Source organism: Mesoplodon mirus, assembly GCF_964341445.2.
Source record: "Mesoplodon mirus genome assembly, chromosome: 7".
Classification (NCBI taxonomy): domain Eukaryota; kingdom Metazoa; phylum Chordata; class Mammalia; order Artiodactyla; family Ziphiidae; genus Mesoplodon; species Mesoplodon mirus.
The window spans coordinates 33,627,956-33,647,183 of NC_138983.1; the positions used below are offsets into that span (position 1 = coordinate 33,627,956).

Genomic DNA, 19,228 nt, shown 5'->3' on the forward strand with positions numbered 1-19,228 from the left:
CACGAACCCGTATCCCCTGCATCGGCAGGCGGACTCTCAACCACTGCGCCACCAGGGAGGCCCTATAATTAATTTTTATTGGAGTATAGTTGCCTTACAATGTTGTGTTAGTTTCTACCGTACAGCAAAATGAATCAGCTATATGTATACATATATCCCTCTTTTTTGGATTTCCTTCCCATTTAGTCACCACAGAGCACTGAGTAGAGTTCTCTGTGCAATACAGTAGGTTCTCATTAGTTATCTATTTTATACATAGTAGTGTATGTATGTCAATCCCAAACTCCCAAGTCATCCCACTCCTCCCTTCCCTGCTTGGTGTCCATATGTTAGGTCTCTGCGTCTGTGTCTCTATTTCTCAAATAAGATCATCCATACCATTTTTCTAGATTCCACATGTATGTGTTAACACACGATATTTGTTTTTCTCTTTCTGACTTACTTCACTCTGTATGACAGTCTCTAGGTCCATCCATGTGTCTAAAAATGACCCAACTTCATTCCTTTTTATGGCTGAGTAATATTCCATTGTATACATGTACCACATTTTCCTTATCCATTCGTCTGTCAATGGACATTTAGGTTGCTTCCATGACCTCGCTATTGTAAATAGTTTTGTAATGAACACTGGGGTGCATGTGTCTTTTTGAATTATGGTTTTCTCAGGATATATGCCCAGTAGTGGGATTGCTGGGTCATATGGTAGATCTGTTTTTAGTTTTTTAAGGAAACTCCATACTGTTCTCCACCATGGTTGTATCAATTTACATTCTCACCAACAGTGCAAGAGGGTTGCCTTTTTTCCACACCCTCACCAGCATTTACTGCTTGTAGATTTTTTGATGATGGCCATTCTGACAGGTGTGAGGTGATACCTCACTGTAGTTTCGAATCACATTTCTCTTATAATTAGAGATGTTGAGCATGTTTTCATGTGTTTGTTGGCCATCTGTATGTCTTCTTTGGAGAAATGTCTATTTAGGTCTTCTGCCCATTTTTGGATTGGGTTGTTTGTTTTTTTGATATATAAATTCTTAATATAAAATTTGCTTGACGTCCTCAAGTCACATAAAGTTCATTTATGTGACAATTTTCATTCAAATTTATATAAACATAAGAAGGGTTTTTTCTTTTTCTTTTTTTTTTTTGTTTTTAGTATGGAAATGGCAAATGGACCACCTATTTTCCACTAACTTTTTACAATTCTGCTTAGAAGCTATAACTTTGAATTTTTTATCATTATTATTATTATTACTATTAATCTTAGTGCCTTTATACATAGCTGTCTTCTTCCTGAGATTTACTTTCCTAAACAATTTTTTTTTTTTTTTTTTTTTTTTTTTTTTTTCCGTACGCGGGCCTCTCACTGCTGTGGCCTCTCCCGTTGCGGAGCACAGGCTCCGGATGCGCAGGCTCAGCGGCCATGGCTCACGGGCCCAGCCGCTCCGCGGCACATGGGATCCTCCCAGACCGGGGCACGAACCCGCATCCCCTGCATCGGCAGGCGGACTCTCAACCACTGCGCCACCAGGGAGGCCCCCTAAACAATTTTTTCCTGAAAAACTTTTAAGTGTTGAAAATCATGTAGTTCTGTCACACCTTCTACAACTCTCTCTTCTCTATTCCCAGAGATGGGAAACTTTACTCTCTGACATTTGGTCTCCCTCACATTCCTCATTCCGCTACCCCCTCCTCAGTTCTCCTGAGATGTAGAGACTGTTTTATTTGCTTAGGATCGCTCACCTATAAGGCAAACTCACTTATTCTGAATCCATTCTTCTCATGTTACTACACTCTCAGTTTCACTATGAATGAGGCATAAGGGACTCATCCCCACGAAATATTTATCTCCCTCTTTCTGACAGTTTGTCTTTTATGTCCTTTTTATAGCCAGAACAAAACTAACCCCCTAAACAACAGAAAACAGTTACTGCCTGCATTCAGTGGAGACTTTTTCTCCCAACAATCTAGTCTCCTCCTCCACAAACTCTAATTCAATGCCAGTGACACACCGTGAGCATCAGTTTATGGCCACGGCGCTCATCACTCATCTTTAAAACATTCTATTTTCCAAAGGTCTGGTTTTTTTTTTAATTTTCTTTCCCCAGATGCACTTCTTATTACAAAAAGTCACCAGGGAATCCTGACTGTATGTGCAGAATGTACTATACTTGCATCAAAACACTAAATCGGTTCCATTGTCACTTTGCCCTCCACTTAGCATTCTGTCTGGCAACTCTTATTTTCCCAGCTTATCACACTTTCAGCACTTCTTTGGGATAAACACTCTCTACATTCGGTGTTTGAAAGGTTACAGTAGACAAAAGCTGGTGATTTCCTGAAAGAAGAATTCACACACTTCTACCAGAATTTAGCCTTTGCTTAGGACTGATGGGATTCATCTACTGATCTTTCATCGTACAATCTAGGCTGTGGAATCAGAGCCTAGGGTCCAAATCTTGGCCCTGAAACTTACTATAGCTGTAAGGAATGATGGATAGAAAGGAGTCACAGACAAAATGTTATTTGTTTTGTGTTACACAGGTCTTGAGCATATTAAAAAAATAATCCTTACACTTTCAATTCTTTAAACAGATAAGTCAAAATAGAAACATAATTTTAAAATGGCTATTGATAAATTTATGTTTTCCAAATATCTGAAAGTGCTTTAAAACATAGTTGTTGGCCTGGGACAAATCTCATCCATTTCTTTCTCTTGCTACATTGAGTATAAAAATAAAATAAAACATTACCAATAATTACTATAGGATCATGACTAATCATCTTATGACTCTGTGTAGACTTTCTTTTATGTATAGATGTTTCCAGTTCAGACATGATCAAACCTTTTGTGAATTCAAAAGCAGGCAAAAGTGATTTCATTTCTGGTTAATTGGCATGTCAGCAAATACAATTTTCATTTATTTATCTTTAAGAGAAACTTGTGATGTTAGCTGGTCTCTATCAATTGAAATAAAAATCACACTAATATCTCAGGTGGCAAAAAAATCACCATCTATTTTGTTAAAATAATAATAATAAAGAAAAACAGAGACTAAAACTATGCCAGACAGGAGAATCAACCAACCCTGCATTTCCTCTTCTATGTATATCTTAGGTGAGAGAGAGATGAACTTCTGTTTTGCTTAAGGCACTATTATTTGGCATTTTCTGATACATACCAAGAAATTGCATCTTAGCTGATTAAAGACGTAAGGGCTATAGGCAGGTACTCACATCGACTTATGAAAGGTACGCTAACATAGGACCAAAATCACGCATGACAAAACATCAAATATTGTATACGTACCACCTCCTTTAAATCCTTCCAGGCTGACAGCCTTTGCTTCATCTTTCAACAGGCATGTTATGGATGCATGTTTGTGTCCCTTTGAAATTCATATGTTGAAACCCTAACCCCGCACTGGGATGGAATTAGGAGGTGGGGCCTTTGAGAGGTAATTAGGTCATGGGGGTAGAACCCTCATGATGACACTAATGCTCTTAGAAGAAGATACACAAGACTGTGCTTTCTGTGTCTCTGATCCATCAGGTAAGGATACAACAAGAAGACCACAGTCTGCAGACCAGGAGGAGTGCTCTCATTAGACACTGGATCTGCCAGCACCTTAAGCTTGGACTTCCCAGCCTCCAGAACTGTGAGAAGTAAGTGTCTGTGGCTTAAGTGTCTGTGTCAGTAAGTGTCTGTGTCAGTCTATGTTATTTTGTTATAGGAGCCAAAGCAGACTAAGACAAGGCAACTCTGCCTCCTTTACAGTCTAACTTTCCCGGTCCCAAGGTAACTTGGGTGTTGTGAAAACCAAACTCAGCCCTGGCTCTGGGCCACCTACCTGTCATTACTAACAGTCTCCTCATCTATAAAAAGGAGTTATTATTACTAATTGCTACACAGGATGAAGTGAAAAGATACGAGCATGTATAAAAATTAAAATTTAAATACTATATGTCAGATATCCTTGTCTCCCTCACATAATGCCTACTTCCCTTAAAGTCCGTCCTGGAAAACTCTTTTAATTAAGAGTACATTGGGGAAATGGGTCCATTATTAAATTTTCAGGTCCAATTCCACTTAGGAGGAAACTAGACTTGTAGGAATCACTGTAGTGATGAATGGGATCAAGCTAACAGCACTGTGTTTCCAAACAAAGCCTATTTTCAAGGATAAATTCTCAAAAAACTGTAAAATAACTATGTGTAATATATAGATAATTTATTATAATGGTATATATTATAAAATACATGTATACTATATAGTATATATCATATATATACATGCATATATACATGTACATGAATATACATACATTTATCTTTGGTAATTATTTTGATGTGAAATGAAGCCAGATTATTTTAGACATCAATTTTGAGATGAATGTGTCAGTCAATGAACAGGTTAAATCTAGAACAGAGATGACTGTACTGTACTTCATACTTCACAGTGCCATCTTCTGACTACCAATGGAAGTGCAGTTCCAGTAAAACAACGACAAACTTTCTAAGGAAAATCTGGCTGCCATAATAATAGTAATTATTATTATTATTATTATTATTATTATTATTATTAGGTTAGGTTTCAGGATAGGCTGAGTTCAAATAATTAGTCTGTTAACTTTCACATCTGTAAAACAAAAGGTGACACTATTCATGACATGGGGATATTTTGAGGAGTTGCGTACACCAGACCCCTTAGCTCACTCATCCATGTGCGTGTATGACACAAGTCTGGTTTTTACACTAGTCTGCATGTGGCTCTCAACAGCTCCTTTGTTTCTGAGTTATCTCCCAAATGCCTGACACCACGAATTTCAGTGTTAACTTTACTGTATTAGGATCCTGACCTTGAGGTTATGTCTATTAAATTGTGGGTTCAAATTTCACCTCTACCTTTAGTAATGTTGTGACTTTAGGTATATTAACTCCTCTAATCTTCAATGTCCTAATCTATAAAGCACATTCATGAAGTACAAAAAAGCATTAAATAAAGTAATCCTAAAGAAATGTGTAGTACAATTCTTGCACACAAAAAACCAAACAATAACCTTTACCTACTATTAGGTAGGATCACACAGGTAGCAAGTGCTGAGCTGCAGTTAGAACACATGTCAGTCTGATTCCCACCACATGTTTCTAAGCTCCACAGCTGAAACATGGAAGCCATCTGGAGCCAGACGGTAGGACACTACAGGTCCCTGGTGTGACTTAGAAAGACAACATCCACAAATAAAGACCATATTATACAAATTCATGATTATTTTTCTTTCACAATGAAAACAAAATAAAATGAACATTATTTTAGTTGGAACTTTAAAGAAAGGACCTTCTGTCATATTTAGTTGTGAACTTAGAGGAAACCTGAGAGGAAGTTACATTTTTCTGTCCTCTCACTGTGTAAATTGGCACCCACATATGAGGCTGATGCAGATTTAGGGTCATGCCAGTGTTTTACGTTACACACTAGGAGGCGCTGTAGCACAGTGATTACCTACCACTTTATAACTGAGAGCTAGTGATCTAACCCTTGTGTGCCTTAGTCTCCACAGATATAAAATGGAGGCAACAACAACCACCACCTCACAAGAAGTCTACTGTGAGGATTAACCTGGTTTAAGATATTACGTAAATGTTAGCTCTTAATTATCATATCATCTTTTGATTCCTTTCTTTATTATTTCAGGAGAACTAACTGATACTGCAGAGAGGAAGAGAAGCAGGCAATATGGCTGACATAGTTGCACATTCTGTTTAACACATAAAGTTAATCGAAACAAAATCTGTTTTTCCACGTCAGTCAAAACCAACTACTAGTAATGAAGGAGGTGGGGATCAAAATTTTCATTTTTACCAGGCTAAAATGTGAAGGAGAAAGTGGAGTTTTCATTCTTTTAAGTGCTATCAGTAAGATTTCACCTTGCTGTCAAGTACTTTCTAAATAAAGTATGCCCCCTGATAAATCCATGTCATATAGTTTTATACCATTTAGTTTATTTGAGTTTAGTTTTAGTTTCTTAGCCCTCTGTAGAAAAGCACAGGACGCAGAGAATTATTTTCCATGCAACTTGATTGATAAATGCAGCCTTTGTATGTGACAAGATTCTCACCTATTAAATTCATTTATATACATGTGAAAATAAGTGTTATTTTTTGCCAAAACATCACCATCTTTCCATCCTCTTGACTTCAGCTGCAATGTCCATGTTAAGCAAATGCTCAAGAGATCAAAGTGTTCTAGACTCTACAGTTTCAAATATTGTTTCCAAATTTTCAGATAGAAAGCATCTGATTTCCACATTAAAATGAAAATTCTTTGGCCCTTTCCTCAGAGAATCTAATCTAATATGTCTACGGTAGGGACAAGGAAATAGCCTTTTTAATAAGCATCCCAGGGGATTCTGATTTAGGTACACTGAGGAGTGTACTTTGAGAAATACTGATCTGAGGAAACATATATTTTCTGCATAGGAATATTGAAATTAGCTTGCAAATTTTGTACTTATAATAAAGGCTTCAATTTATCTGGTTTAAAAATAATGAATTTCTTTGGCTGCTTTATTTAAGAATGTTTTTAATGTAGCCTGTCCCACCCCATGCAAACATGCAGCTATTTGCCAACACAGTCTAGTTTCAGCATTCTTGTTTGTATTATGTTTTTTTCTTCAGTGTGTATTTATACAGAGATTAGATTTTATAGACATAGCTATAGTTTCATTCACAAAACGATTCTCAGAAAAAAAATGAGCTAGGATCTGACCACTTTCTAGGTGGGAAAATATGGGCTAATTATTTAATATGTCCAAAATTCCTTCTCCCTAGTGATAAAACATGTATAAGTATAATGTGTTGCAAGGAAGTAAGGGTTGAGTGACAGAAAGTAAGCATCTAGCACACTGCCAGGGAAATAATTAGTCCTCAACATTACTGGCTGAATCTGTAACTTACATGTCATATAAAATACCAATTGAAATAAAGACATACATACAATGTGTAAAAGGGATTCAGTCTCTTTCAATATTTTTCTGAATTGTAGTGTCAGAAAAAAAACAGTTTTCCCCCATTTTTATGTGAACTTCTTTTTTTTGTAGAATGAGCTCACATTTCATTTTGTGGCATCTGAAGGAAAAAGCTACATGTTCTCAACAATATAAAGCTTACTCAACCATATCTGCTTCTTGCCAACATGTCACTTAAATTCTTCATGCATTTTCTTGTTTCTTTTATAATTTAAAGTGGCCCCCTCCCCCGCCTTTTCTGCCCAATGCTAAGAACGTAGCTTACTGCAAAGACCAGAAATGAATGACTGCCAGCATTAGAAAAGATAAAATTAAAAACAAAATAACAAAAAAAAAAACAACAAGAAAAAGAGGAAGGCCAGTGATTGGGGACTTTCCTTTCTACTCCTACCATCTCTGTTCATGCACACAGCATTCAAAGTGCCCTAGGGTGCTAGGCTTTTTATTTCCCTCTGCCATTCCAGCCCCTTCTCCACCATTCTATGGAGATCACGACCAACCTTACCCATTGTGAGACTACTTAATTTTAAAATCCAGAATCCTCTACTTGTCCAAAGGATTGTTGGTGTTTATGCTGTCCTACTTTAAGATACATCTTTTTGGTCCTGCCATCTTTAGGTCAACTCGAAAAATGAACCTTCTTTAAAGGCATTAGTGTGATATGGTAATATAATTTCAATAACTATATTTAATGTTTAACTGGATTAGCAAAATTATTAGCAACATAATTTGGAGCTTACAGACTCAGAACAGAAGCTAGGTCATGTCATACTAGTTTTCCATACTATTTTTCTTGAGGGTATTGCAAGTATTTAAATCAGTGTTCCTAAATGGAATTGGTTAGGATGGTTTGGAATTGACTTTCACATTGGTCTCAAATCATCCACATGAGCTTGGAGGAAAATACATTCTCCATTCAGGTTTTTGTTGTTGTTGTTGTTTTTCATCCGTAATAAGGGAGGATAAGGCTGAGTTCCAAAATCTGTTCACCAACACTTTCGTCTTGCCTATACCAAGTAAAAGTTTTTATTAAGGACTGCTCTTTCTGAAATGCAATACACTCTGGTAGGGTAAAATCTCTCTAGTCCTTTCAGTCAGGTAATATAAAATTGGCAATATACTGAGTTGTATTTCTCTGTGCTAGACACTATTCTTTTTGTACATTAGCTTATTTGATCCTCTTGACAAATCTATATGAAAGAGGCAATGTTACTGCATTTTCATTGATGAGAAAAATGTGGCTAAGAGATGTTAATTGACATTTCTAAAATCATTTAGCTAGTGAAGCTGACTCAAAGTCTGTTTGTTTCCATATTCTTTGGATTTAACACATATGACAGCACAAACATTTCCTGTAACCCCTACCCCATGCATCTCAAGCTACTCACTGAGTAAGTGCTTCTAGATGCTCAGAGTTGTGTGCTGAACAGAGTTAAAAGATGGGGAATTAATTAGAAACCCTTTTGAGGATAAACAGAAGGAAGTCACAGAAAGTCATATCCTCCATAGGGACATGAGATAAAGGCTAACCCAGAATCTACATTAGCCTTTGCCGATACCTTAGCTCAGCTGAAAGGACTGCTTTGGAAGGCAGCAGGTCATCGCATGCTTTTTGTTCCATTTTTCCTAAGGAGCATTCACTGAGCTCAATTCCCTCCTGACCCTACCCCTAGAAGAATCATATCAAGAATAAACTATGAATTTTATTATTTTGGCTGAGTCAGTCAAGAACTTTGAAATTCATTTAAGGAATTAATTTACTTTGATTTTTAATAAAATAATTAAATGTTGATTGCTTGAGGTATCCAATATAAAATCAACACACTGAATTGTAATAATTTCTACATATAGTAATAGCCATCATGTCTTAGGATTTCCTGAAGGACTAAGAGTACAGCTATATGCAGGTACTGAGAGAGAACTTAATATACTTTCTTCAATCTTAATGGCCCTAAATGTTGGACATTATTATTTTCCATTTTATAGGTGAGAAATTTAAGACTCAGAATGGTTAAGAAACCTATCCAAAGGCAGGGAGTTTGATATGTATGTGTAGAATGAAATCTATTACCACTTTGCCCTAAAAAATGTTATATAACTAAAAATTGTTGACAGGCTATGACGAAAGTATAGAGACATGTAAACCAAATGAAACGTAATATCACCATAAATTAAAGCTAGATATGAACATATTTAGGAACTCATCTTTGTAAGATAGTTCAGTATGCTACCCATTGAACAATACTACACAGTTGCAGTATAGATTTAATAGGTGAGTAATATAAATAAGCAAATGTCCCCCAGGAACTACACTTATAGGAAAGAGTTTCAGTGAAAAGATCCCAAAGGTACCAAAAATATCACCTTACAATAGAACTGAAAAGACAACAGTAACCACTATAGGTGCATCTCTTGAAAGGTAAACTGCGCAAAGCTGAGAACTCAGTGACTCTGCTTTGGGTTTTTTTTTTTTTTTTTTCTGCTTTATAACAAATTTAATCAGTTATACATATACATATGTTCCCATATCCCCTCCCTTTTGCATCTCACTCCCACCCTCCCTATCCCACCCCTCCAGGCGGTCACAAAGCACCGAGCTGATCTCCCTGTGCTATGCGGCTGCTTCCCACTAGCTATCTACCTTACGTTTGGTAGTGTATATATGTCCATGCCGCTCTTTCACTTTGTCACAGCTTACCCTTCCCCCTCCCCATATCCTCAAGTCCATTCTCTAGTAGGTCTGTTTTTTTTTTGTTTTTTTTTTTTTGCAGTACGCGGGCCTCTCACTGTTGTGGCCTCTCCCGTTGTGGAGCACAGGCTCCGGATGCGCAGGCTCAGTGGCCACGGCTCATGGGCCCAGCTGCTCCGCGGCATATGGGATCCTCCCGGACCGGGGCACGAACCCATATCCCCTGCATCTGCAGGCAGACTCTCAACCACTGCGCCACCAGGGAGGCCCGGTCTGTGTCTTTATTCCTGTCTTACCCCTATGTTCTTCATGACATTTTTTTTTCTTAAATTCCATATATATGTGTCAGCATACGGTATTTGTCTTTCTCTTTCTGACTTACTTCACTCTGTATGACAGACTCTAGGTCCTCTGCTTTGGGTTTTGAAAATGACCTGGAAATCTTTTTCAGGCCAACTCACTCTTCAAAAAACAACTGAATACAGGTGAACAAATGGTCTTCAGCTCATTATTGTAATTCCCTTTGACTGTAGCATGTTGTTCTATCATGATTCTACGTGGCTGGAGAATTTTTTAAATTACCTTATACTCTACAATAACTAGAATAGTTCTGGATATAAGGTAGGTACCAACTATACCAATGCGGCTTAATTACAGAAGAGATGACATGGAGAGTAATCATATGATAGAAGAGAGAGAGCACTAGGGAAAGTTCTGGGTTCTTGTTTTGCTTTTCCTCTGTGGTCTTAGGGAAGTCTCAGTCACTCTGGACCTCAGTTTTCTCACCTCTAATATGAAGGGCTTTGGATGAGAACACAACCTTGTATTCACAGCATGTTTCCCAATAACAGACTCTTTAAAGTACACTCAAAGAGATTAAAATACTCGAAAGCAGCATCAAGCAAGTCAGACATAATTTGCAATGCAATCACTGCCTATGGTATAACGATGTCTCCTAGTATTCATGAAAGCATTTTCAGAGCACAGTGTTTATTTGGTTGAACTTTAGATTGTGTCTGAATGGAATGGTTTACTTTCGATATATATTTTTTTGCATCTTATGATCATGAAGCAACATTTCTAAATGTCCCAGTAAACATGTGCCCCTTTCTGATGCAGACTTAACATGATCTATGTCTTTTCTTTTCCCTTAGCAGCAAATTATACCCTGTTCTATGATCCACTCAATTGACATATGATGACACATATGCATACACACACAGTAATCTATGGCAAAAATATACACACTTTTTCATTTAATAGTCAGAATTTCATAGCACAACTATGAAGAGTTTATGATAAACTATGTGCAAACTACTTGAGAGCACATGATCTCCAAAGCTCTTTTCAAAATTGGTTTAGTATAAAGTCCCTTTTATGTGATGATTCTTAAGACATATAGCAGTTGACCTTTTTCTATATCAGCAGTTCTCAAATTGTTTTCAATAGTAGAAAAAAAAATCTACATTTTCTTCCCTTAATTTTTCTAAATGTTTCTACCTTTTATAGCTTGCTGATGGATGATGAAATTGATTAACAAGTAGAAAATAAAGTTGTAGAAACTTTTATATCAATCTTGCCTATGTAGCTTGAAAGCATCCTTTTCTATTCATTGATGCTTATGCTCACGGCTTTGATTTGATAGTACAATTTATGCAATTTAAATTTACTTGTAGCTATATAAGTTAAATATTGCTAATCATACACTTTTGTGCTAAATCATATTCTATATGGTAAAATTAAATATCACAATTTTTCATGGTGTTCACCAAAGTGCACAGTACCATCCAGGAACCAAAACACTTTTCAAAGACCCACCCTATTTACCAGGTAATCCTCATTATTTCTCCTGTTTCCCCTCTTCTTCGGCGATCTTTTGTTTCTTTTGCATGACGACTGTCACTCTTGTTAATTTTGTGCTGTCCAATTGATTGGCATCCAAGTTTTCATTTATTCTGCTATGTCCAGATCAATCACAGATACAAAAATTTCATGAAAATAATAACAACTATATAGTAATAGCTGCACAGGCTAACCTCTGTCAAGTACTCACTGTGTTCCAGGGAATATGGTAAACTCTGTTTTTAGATGAACTCATTCAGTCTTTACCACAGCCCCCTCAGGTAGTTCCTATGAGTAGTCTTATTTTCTACATGAGAAAACTGGATAAAAAGGCTAAGCAATTCACCTAACATCACACAACTAGCAAATGTTGCATGATACTAATGTCAATTACAAAATATCATTTCTCTCATTGTCCTTAGCAAAAGTTATTTTTGATATTGCTTAACTGACTTTATTTGCTCTTTCCTCTATTCACACTTCAAACTTTGTTTAAAACCTTGTTGTTAATATTTATCCAACTTTACCTTATATATAAATATTTCTGAATGTGACTAGATTATAGGTACATGTATTTGTAACTAATATATTATTGTATTGCCTTGATGTCTTATGTAACAACTGATTTATTGCAGGTACACTTTTGATGTGTGATAATGAAAACATCAAAAACATTTCTGAATGTTATGAAGATAAGTTCAAATGGAATTTTTTGGATTTTCTAGAGAAGAAAATTTAATATTAAACATTATCTGTTTAATCAGGTTACTTAAATGATTTAGTCCTATTTATTAAAAAAGATTTTCCTCTAGAAGTCAGTTAAAAATAGCACACATGCACCCACAACACACAAGCACTCTCATAACACACATGAGAAAGCATAATTTCATTACACCCATATACCGCCAGTGGTTTCAATTACATAGAGTTTGGTCTGGGACAATTGTACAGTCAATTCATAAATGCTTGAGGTGTCTCTTTCATTAATTATAAAGAAAATTTAGTGCACAAATAAGTGCACTACAAATAAGTCATTTAAAAAACTGCTATTGCGGGCTTCCCTGGTGGGGCACTGGTTGAGAGTCCGCTCTCCGATGCAGGGGACACGGGTTCGTGCCCCTGTCCCGGAAGATCCCACATGCCGTGGAGCAGCTGGGCCCGTAAGCCATGGCCACTGAGCCTGCGCGTCCGGAGCCTATGCTCCGCGACGGGCCCCTGTACTGCAAAAAAAAAAAAAAAAAAAAAAGAACTGCTATTGTAATTAGGCAACTAAGGCCCTGAAAAGGGATTTAAAAAGTCAAAACATTTTTGCCAATATCTTCTTAGCCTGGAAGAGACATTTCTCTAACTCAATTACACAGAATGGAGAAATTCTTACAAAGAAATATATGCAGGGTCATGTAAAGGTGTGTGTGGGGTAAGACTCTTTGTGTACTGGGCTTGGGACAAAAAAAATATAGTACCTCAGATCAATTTGGGGGAATTAAAGTAAGACTCCTTTTGATATCAAATTTATTTGCTTAAAAATGAAAATTTTTTGGTGCTTATTGTGTTCTTATTGTGACTCTTGTCTTTCCTTTATCCTATCCATCAACTTGATTCTGAGGAGAGCTTGAGGCACAGAGCAAATAGGAGCCTGGGGCATCTTCAGTATATAGTACCATCTAAAAGTACATTCCAAAGTAAACATGTGGTGTGACTGCTGATCAGAGGGCCGAGGACAGACCTGTAAGGTGACTCCTGTTGGGAGGACTATAACCGACCATCTGCTTAAAGTTCTTGCTTGATGGAAAACCACCAGAAGTCAGTAGACCTTCACTCCTCCCCTACCATGTTCTCTCCCATTAAGTCATTTAAAACCAAAGGTATCAAGAGTAGGATCACAGCATAAAGGAACAGAGGTTCAGCAGACTAAAGCACAAGCCTTCTCCAGCACTCCACGGGTCCCTTTTCACCAAGAACTTCTAAAGATTTTTTCACCCTACTATTCCTTTCAATACCTATACTACTTCTTTCAGAAGTGAATTGCTGGCTGCCTTGGAACAACAATTTAATGCTTCTACAGAATAAGGCTATTTAAAAAGTACAGTTATTCTATTCTGAAGATATGTTTGCTTTCTTTGACCACATTTATTTGTGTACAGGTTAAATGGATTTCTGCACTAGCTACATCATTCATTAAATTAACTCTATTTTTTTTGAATTTATATATACTTTATAAACAGGAGAGACAATATGCCAGGAAATTACAGCTCTTTTTACCTCTATGGGGTTCAGCAGTAAAACAGAGAACAGTTCTTGGCTATTGTTGAAGGTGAACATTTAGCTTTCTTTCAGGACAAACGAAGGAACTCTGACTGAGGGGGCATAGATGTTCACTTTGGTGAAAATTATGGAATTTTTGTGCTTCAGCATACAAAGTTGCTACAGAAAACGCAGGGATAAGGAAAAAATAAAAACAGAAAGCTATTCAAAAATTCATATTTAGGGCCTCCCTGGTGGCGCAGTGGTTGAGAGTCCGCCTGCTGATGGCAGGGGACACGGGTTCGTGTCCCGGTCTGGGAGGATCCCATATGCCGCGGAGCGGCTGGGCCCGTGAGCCACGGCCGCTGGGCCTGCGCATCCGGAGCCTGTGCTCCGCAACGGGAGAGGCCACAACAGTGAGAGGCCCGCATACCGCAAAAAGAAAAAAAAAAAAAAATTCATATTTAAAAGACAGAATTGTTTTAGAGTTTTCATCCCTGTGGGTAGAATACTATTTTACAGTAACTATCTTTCTCTAATTGCAGCATTTACTTTAGTGAACACATTCACTAACCTTAAAACAGAACTGAACTTAGACCTATTGGAAAGATAAAAGCAAGGTATTAAAGAGCTATGCCCAGAAAGAGATGTTGAAGCAAATAATTTTTTTTTTTTTTGCACCAAGAGTCTCAGATCTGTGTTCTCCACACTTTGAAAAGAACTTAATAATAAAAGACAAGTGATAACACCCGAAGGCAATAGGAAAATTTAGCAACTGCCACCCTCTGCTAGTGCATTCAACACAACTGAAGCATGTGAAATGCCTTTTGCTTCACATACAGGACCACTGACTAAGAAATTAAGTTAGCATAAGTCTTTGGCTAGAAAGCCTACTGTCACAGGTGGTCATGGTTCAGCCACACAGTTTTTCTCAGCCGGGCAATAAGTGCACCTCTACTAATGCAATTGTTCTTGAAAACCTCTTCAGTTTTGGTTCTAATGCGCACATTAACCAAATGCGTACAAGAACTCTTAAATATTACAAAGAGAATGGCCTTCTGTTAGAGTCCATTGAAACATAAGCTCTTCTTTGCAAAATGACATATTGATAATACCCAATTCATTGTCAAGTTCTCTCACTGTCACGAGGTAATCTGGGTATCCAGTACAATAAATTGTGACAGAGTAATCACAATAATAAGACATGCCACCGATTAGGAAAAGTTTCGCTTTTTTAAGCCCAGCATGCTCTTTTGGTTGAGTTGGCAAGAGAGAAAATTTAAAGAAGACTTTTCACAGTTTTCACATACAACCAACACTGCAGAAGTTTCATATCTAAAGTAAACTAGGAACGACTAATTCGATTTTTGTTGTGAAAAGTGCATTGACTATTTTTTTAAATTTATCCTTATAAAAATTAACACTTTTATAAGGTGGTGGCTCTTTGTTTTTGTAGTACATAACCAACATTAAAGCTTCGATTTCTTAGCCACTTAAATTATAGTATCCTTAAAAAGCAAGTGTACTTTTGGAACACTAGAGATTCACTGTGCTTAAAAATCATTGTGGGCAGGGCTTCCATTGTTTAAATATTTATTATTCTCTGCATATATTGACAGGCATATACTTAAATGCCCCATACTTTGAGAATTTCCTTTCTCTAGAAGAATTCACAAGTAATTATTAACCACAACACAAGAGTTCAGAGTAAATAGCAAGACACTTCAAAAAAATAACAATTATGGGGCTTCCCTGGTGGCGCAGTGGTTGAAGTCCGCCTGCCGATGCAGGGGACACGGGTTCATGCCCCAGTCCGCGGAGCAGCTGGGCCCATGAGCCATGGCCGCTGAGCCTGCGCGTCCAGAGCCTGTGCTCCACAACGGGAGAGGCCACAACAGTGAGAGGTCCGCGTAACGCAAAAAAAAAAAAAAAAACCAAAAACCCAATTATGCATGATTAGCACTGAGTGTAGAGCTAGAAACAAATACTAAAATGGGCTGTTATTGGAGCAAGTTATTATAGTACCGGGAAGCAAAGTGATTTTAAAACCATCTGCCGTTTGTGAACTCAAGTCACAAGCAATCCTTAAAAGAAAATAAAGAATACAGCTCATATTGCATTTTAGTCTGGGAAAGTCACCTGGGCTTTGTTTGCAAGCAAAGACTAAGTTCATCAACAAACAGTCCTCACACTAGAAGGGAAGTTTGGTTACAAGAGCCTGAAAGAGGGTGTGTCAGTTAGGAATGGAATCAAGAATTTTGCTGCCCTGACTTTTCATACATAATGAGTTTCCTTCATACTTCTCAATTTCAGAATTAGATATAATCCTATTTCCCCTGTCCATTTTCCAGCAGAAACATAATCAGATAATGTTTCCAGTCACATAGATTTGAAAAGATCCTTATCCTGTGTGGGTCATTTTATTTTATAGTAGCCAAGGCAGAGAGGTTGCTGCCAGTATGATGTTCAGGCCATGCAGAATAAAGGCTCAGTCCTGGGCAATGAAACAGTCCACCTTTGTGCTGCTCTTGTGGAAGAAGAATGAAAACCCATCACCAGCTTTGGGACTTGATCAACAGTGGGGAATCACAAAACTCTTTTCAATCAACGCATTTTAAACCTCCACTAAAAATAGCTCTTCTGTGCTTGGGCTTAAAGTCCCATCTATGGCCAGGGATGGAATACAGTACTTAATTGTTTCTGACTACGGTCCTTGCATCAGCACTCTGAGAGTGTCTTCTAACTTTTAATCGTCTTGTGTGCTCTTTAATTAGACCTGTTCACAAGACAGCCAAAGGAAAATGCCTACCACTAAGCCTACTCAAGACATTAAAACAGTCTGATTCACAAGTCCAGGAACTTTTGTGCAAGGCTAACCATCTCCCAAGATTTGTCATTTTTCTCTGGTTCCCTGTGCCTTAAATCAGACACACTTGGGGGAGGAGGTAAGCGCTGTAGCTATTAAGACAGCTCCGTTGCATACAGAGACTGCCTGGTGACATTACTCTCCTTGTCTAATTTCCTTTCTTTATTTCGTCTCTTACCGCGTGTTATCTGTTTGCTACTACTAGCGCTGGAGGGAAACATGGCTTTGGAAGGAACACTTGGTCCCCTCACTGGGAGGAATACTAAGGATTTCTTTAAGGGCTAGGATAACTAGAAAAGGGCTCTACTCCCTCAGAAGGATTTCAGAGCCCGAATTATAGACAGACCCCCCTAACTTAGGCGGGAGATGCAAACAGCTGAAGTGTCTGTCCTTGGCCTCCACAGGTGACCTGCGGTTGGACCAACCTACCGGCAACTCCCCTCAGCTCAGGTCACTCACGCTCCTGGACTCACCTGGTGCTGAGGACCAGCGCCGGCAGGAGAGGCAGCAGGTAGTGCGCTGGGCTGAATTTCATGCTTGTCACCTGCCCTGACGGGATCCTCCTTTCCTCGCTGCCTGCGCTCTCCCTCCTCCTCCTCCGGGTCCTGTCGCTCCTCAGTGCCCGGCTCTGTCCCTGGCCAGCAATGAGCCCTCTCCAGCAGCGAATGGAAGGAAACCGACAAACGGACGGACGCCTCACGAAAGCAGGCGCTGAGAGTGGGGAGTATCTTCGGGAGTGATGTCACCGGCGAGGCGAGCCCTGCCCGGGATTGTTCGCCGCCGCAGCTCCCGAGACCCGAGGGCGCGTTGTCACTCGCGCTGGAGGCGGCGCGGGGAGAGGGAGGGGGTGCCCAGTGATGGACCCGCGCGCTCCGGTCAACGAGCTGCACTCACCCGGCTACACGCCCGCCTGGGGCTGATCTTTTTATTCCCGCTTCTCCATAGGATGGGGAAGGGCGAGGCGGGGGCCAGGAGAGAAATCTAATCTGCCAGTAACTGAACCGGCGTTCGCGGCAGGAGGTGAAACAGAATTCACTGGGAAAGACTATCGGAGGCTAGAGTCATGGGCAGGCGCCCCTCACTTGATTAAACAGTGTTTGTAAAAACGTTGCTCTGGAGAGAATGTTTAAAATATTATTCTAATTAAAAATGCATAATGACTCGTTTGATGCGAATGGAAGGACAGTAGGAGCGAGCAGCGTCCAGAAATGCACCCTGAGACCGTATTCCAATTGCAAGCTTCTAAGTCCGCAAGCGTGGACTCTAAAGAGGTTTCCGGACAGTTAAGACGTCTGCTGTTTCTGTGATTTGAAAATTTCTGACCTTCCTATAATTTCAATGTGACTCTGTACCACCAACTGGTAGTGGAGTTGGTGACCCAGGTTCACTCACATAAAGGGTGGCTTTTCTTCAGGTGAGGAAACATAACTGAGAAAATCATCAAAATGTTAGTAATTAACTCGGAGTGGTGGTATTGGAAGGCAGAAGGTTTTTATCTGTCATTCTTTTTCTGTAGTTTCCAAATTTTCTATAATGAACATCTGATATTTAGTAAGCTTTATTTTGAAAAATTAATTAGAAAAATGAAATAATAGAACTCTAATACAAAATAACATTTTGCAAAAGTAATCCTAGAAAATAGTGCCAACTTCATCTACTAAGACATTCAATTCTAGGATCTTTACAACAAGGGTATTCTGGCAGGATAACCTTGTTAAATAAATGTTTGTAAAGCACTACTTCATGCACTGTTTCATTTGATTGTTTCAAGAGCCAACCTAGAGAAATATAAATAGTCCCTATCATAGAGATGAGGAAAGATCTCATCGAGATCTGAGCTGTATTTTTTTTTTTTTCCAACAAAGAACTGTGTTCTTCTAAATCTTAAGCAAACCCTACAGTTGCCTGGAACATCATACTTAGCATAACAAACTCAGTGATTAACACAAAGTTGATGTTCAATAGAGGTTGACTTGCACCAGAGACCCTAGAGGGCAAAGGTCAGATGTTCTCTAGGAATTCCTATCCAGATGGTTCAGCTCATATTACAGTTTTTTCAGGGGCTAGCCATTTACAGTAAAATTTAGATGAAACTTCCCCTTTAGTCTATTTTTTGAGACATTATCTGTAGGAAAAATACATTTGTTATAAAGCTTTATTTTAAAGAGGATACCGATTTAAAGAATTAAATGCCTAATTTACCGATCTGCTTTTGCTTTTGCTTCTAATGGGATTGGAGTTAAAACACTCATACAGAACAGATATTACTTTAAAAAGCCTAAGCCAACAAAATAGATGAGTAATAACTTTTGTATACTGGATACCACCCTCTTGGGCCATAGTAAAATCCACAACAGATATAACTAGGAATACACAAATCAACTCATTTGTGAATTGCATGTCATTTACAAAGAAAAATTGCACTACACTTTCCTAAAACAGAATTCTGACTCCGAAGAAAAATATGTGTTTCAGTTTGCTTCTGCTAGAATTATCTAACAATAGATTCTCTGCTCAGTTTAGAAGGTGATCATTTGAGTTGTATACTCAACAAAGACA

The 19,228-nt window shown here is 38.4% G+C and overlaps 1 protein-coding gene across 1 annotated transcript in view; it reads right to left on the reverse strand.

The window, feature by feature from the left end:
- Positions 1–17,204, reverse strand: part of LUZP2 (leucine zipper protein 2) — a gene marked incomplete at both ends in the record, with an annotated part of 465,699 nt that extends 448,495 nt beyond the window's left edge. The window contains one exon of the mRNA XM_082627973.1: positions 17,143–17,204. Coding sequence (XP_082484099.1) covers positions 17,143–17,204 — 62 coding nt within the window. The remainder of the gene's footprint in view (positions 1–17,142) is intronic.
- Positions 17,205–19,228: the final 2,024 nt, after the last annotated feature.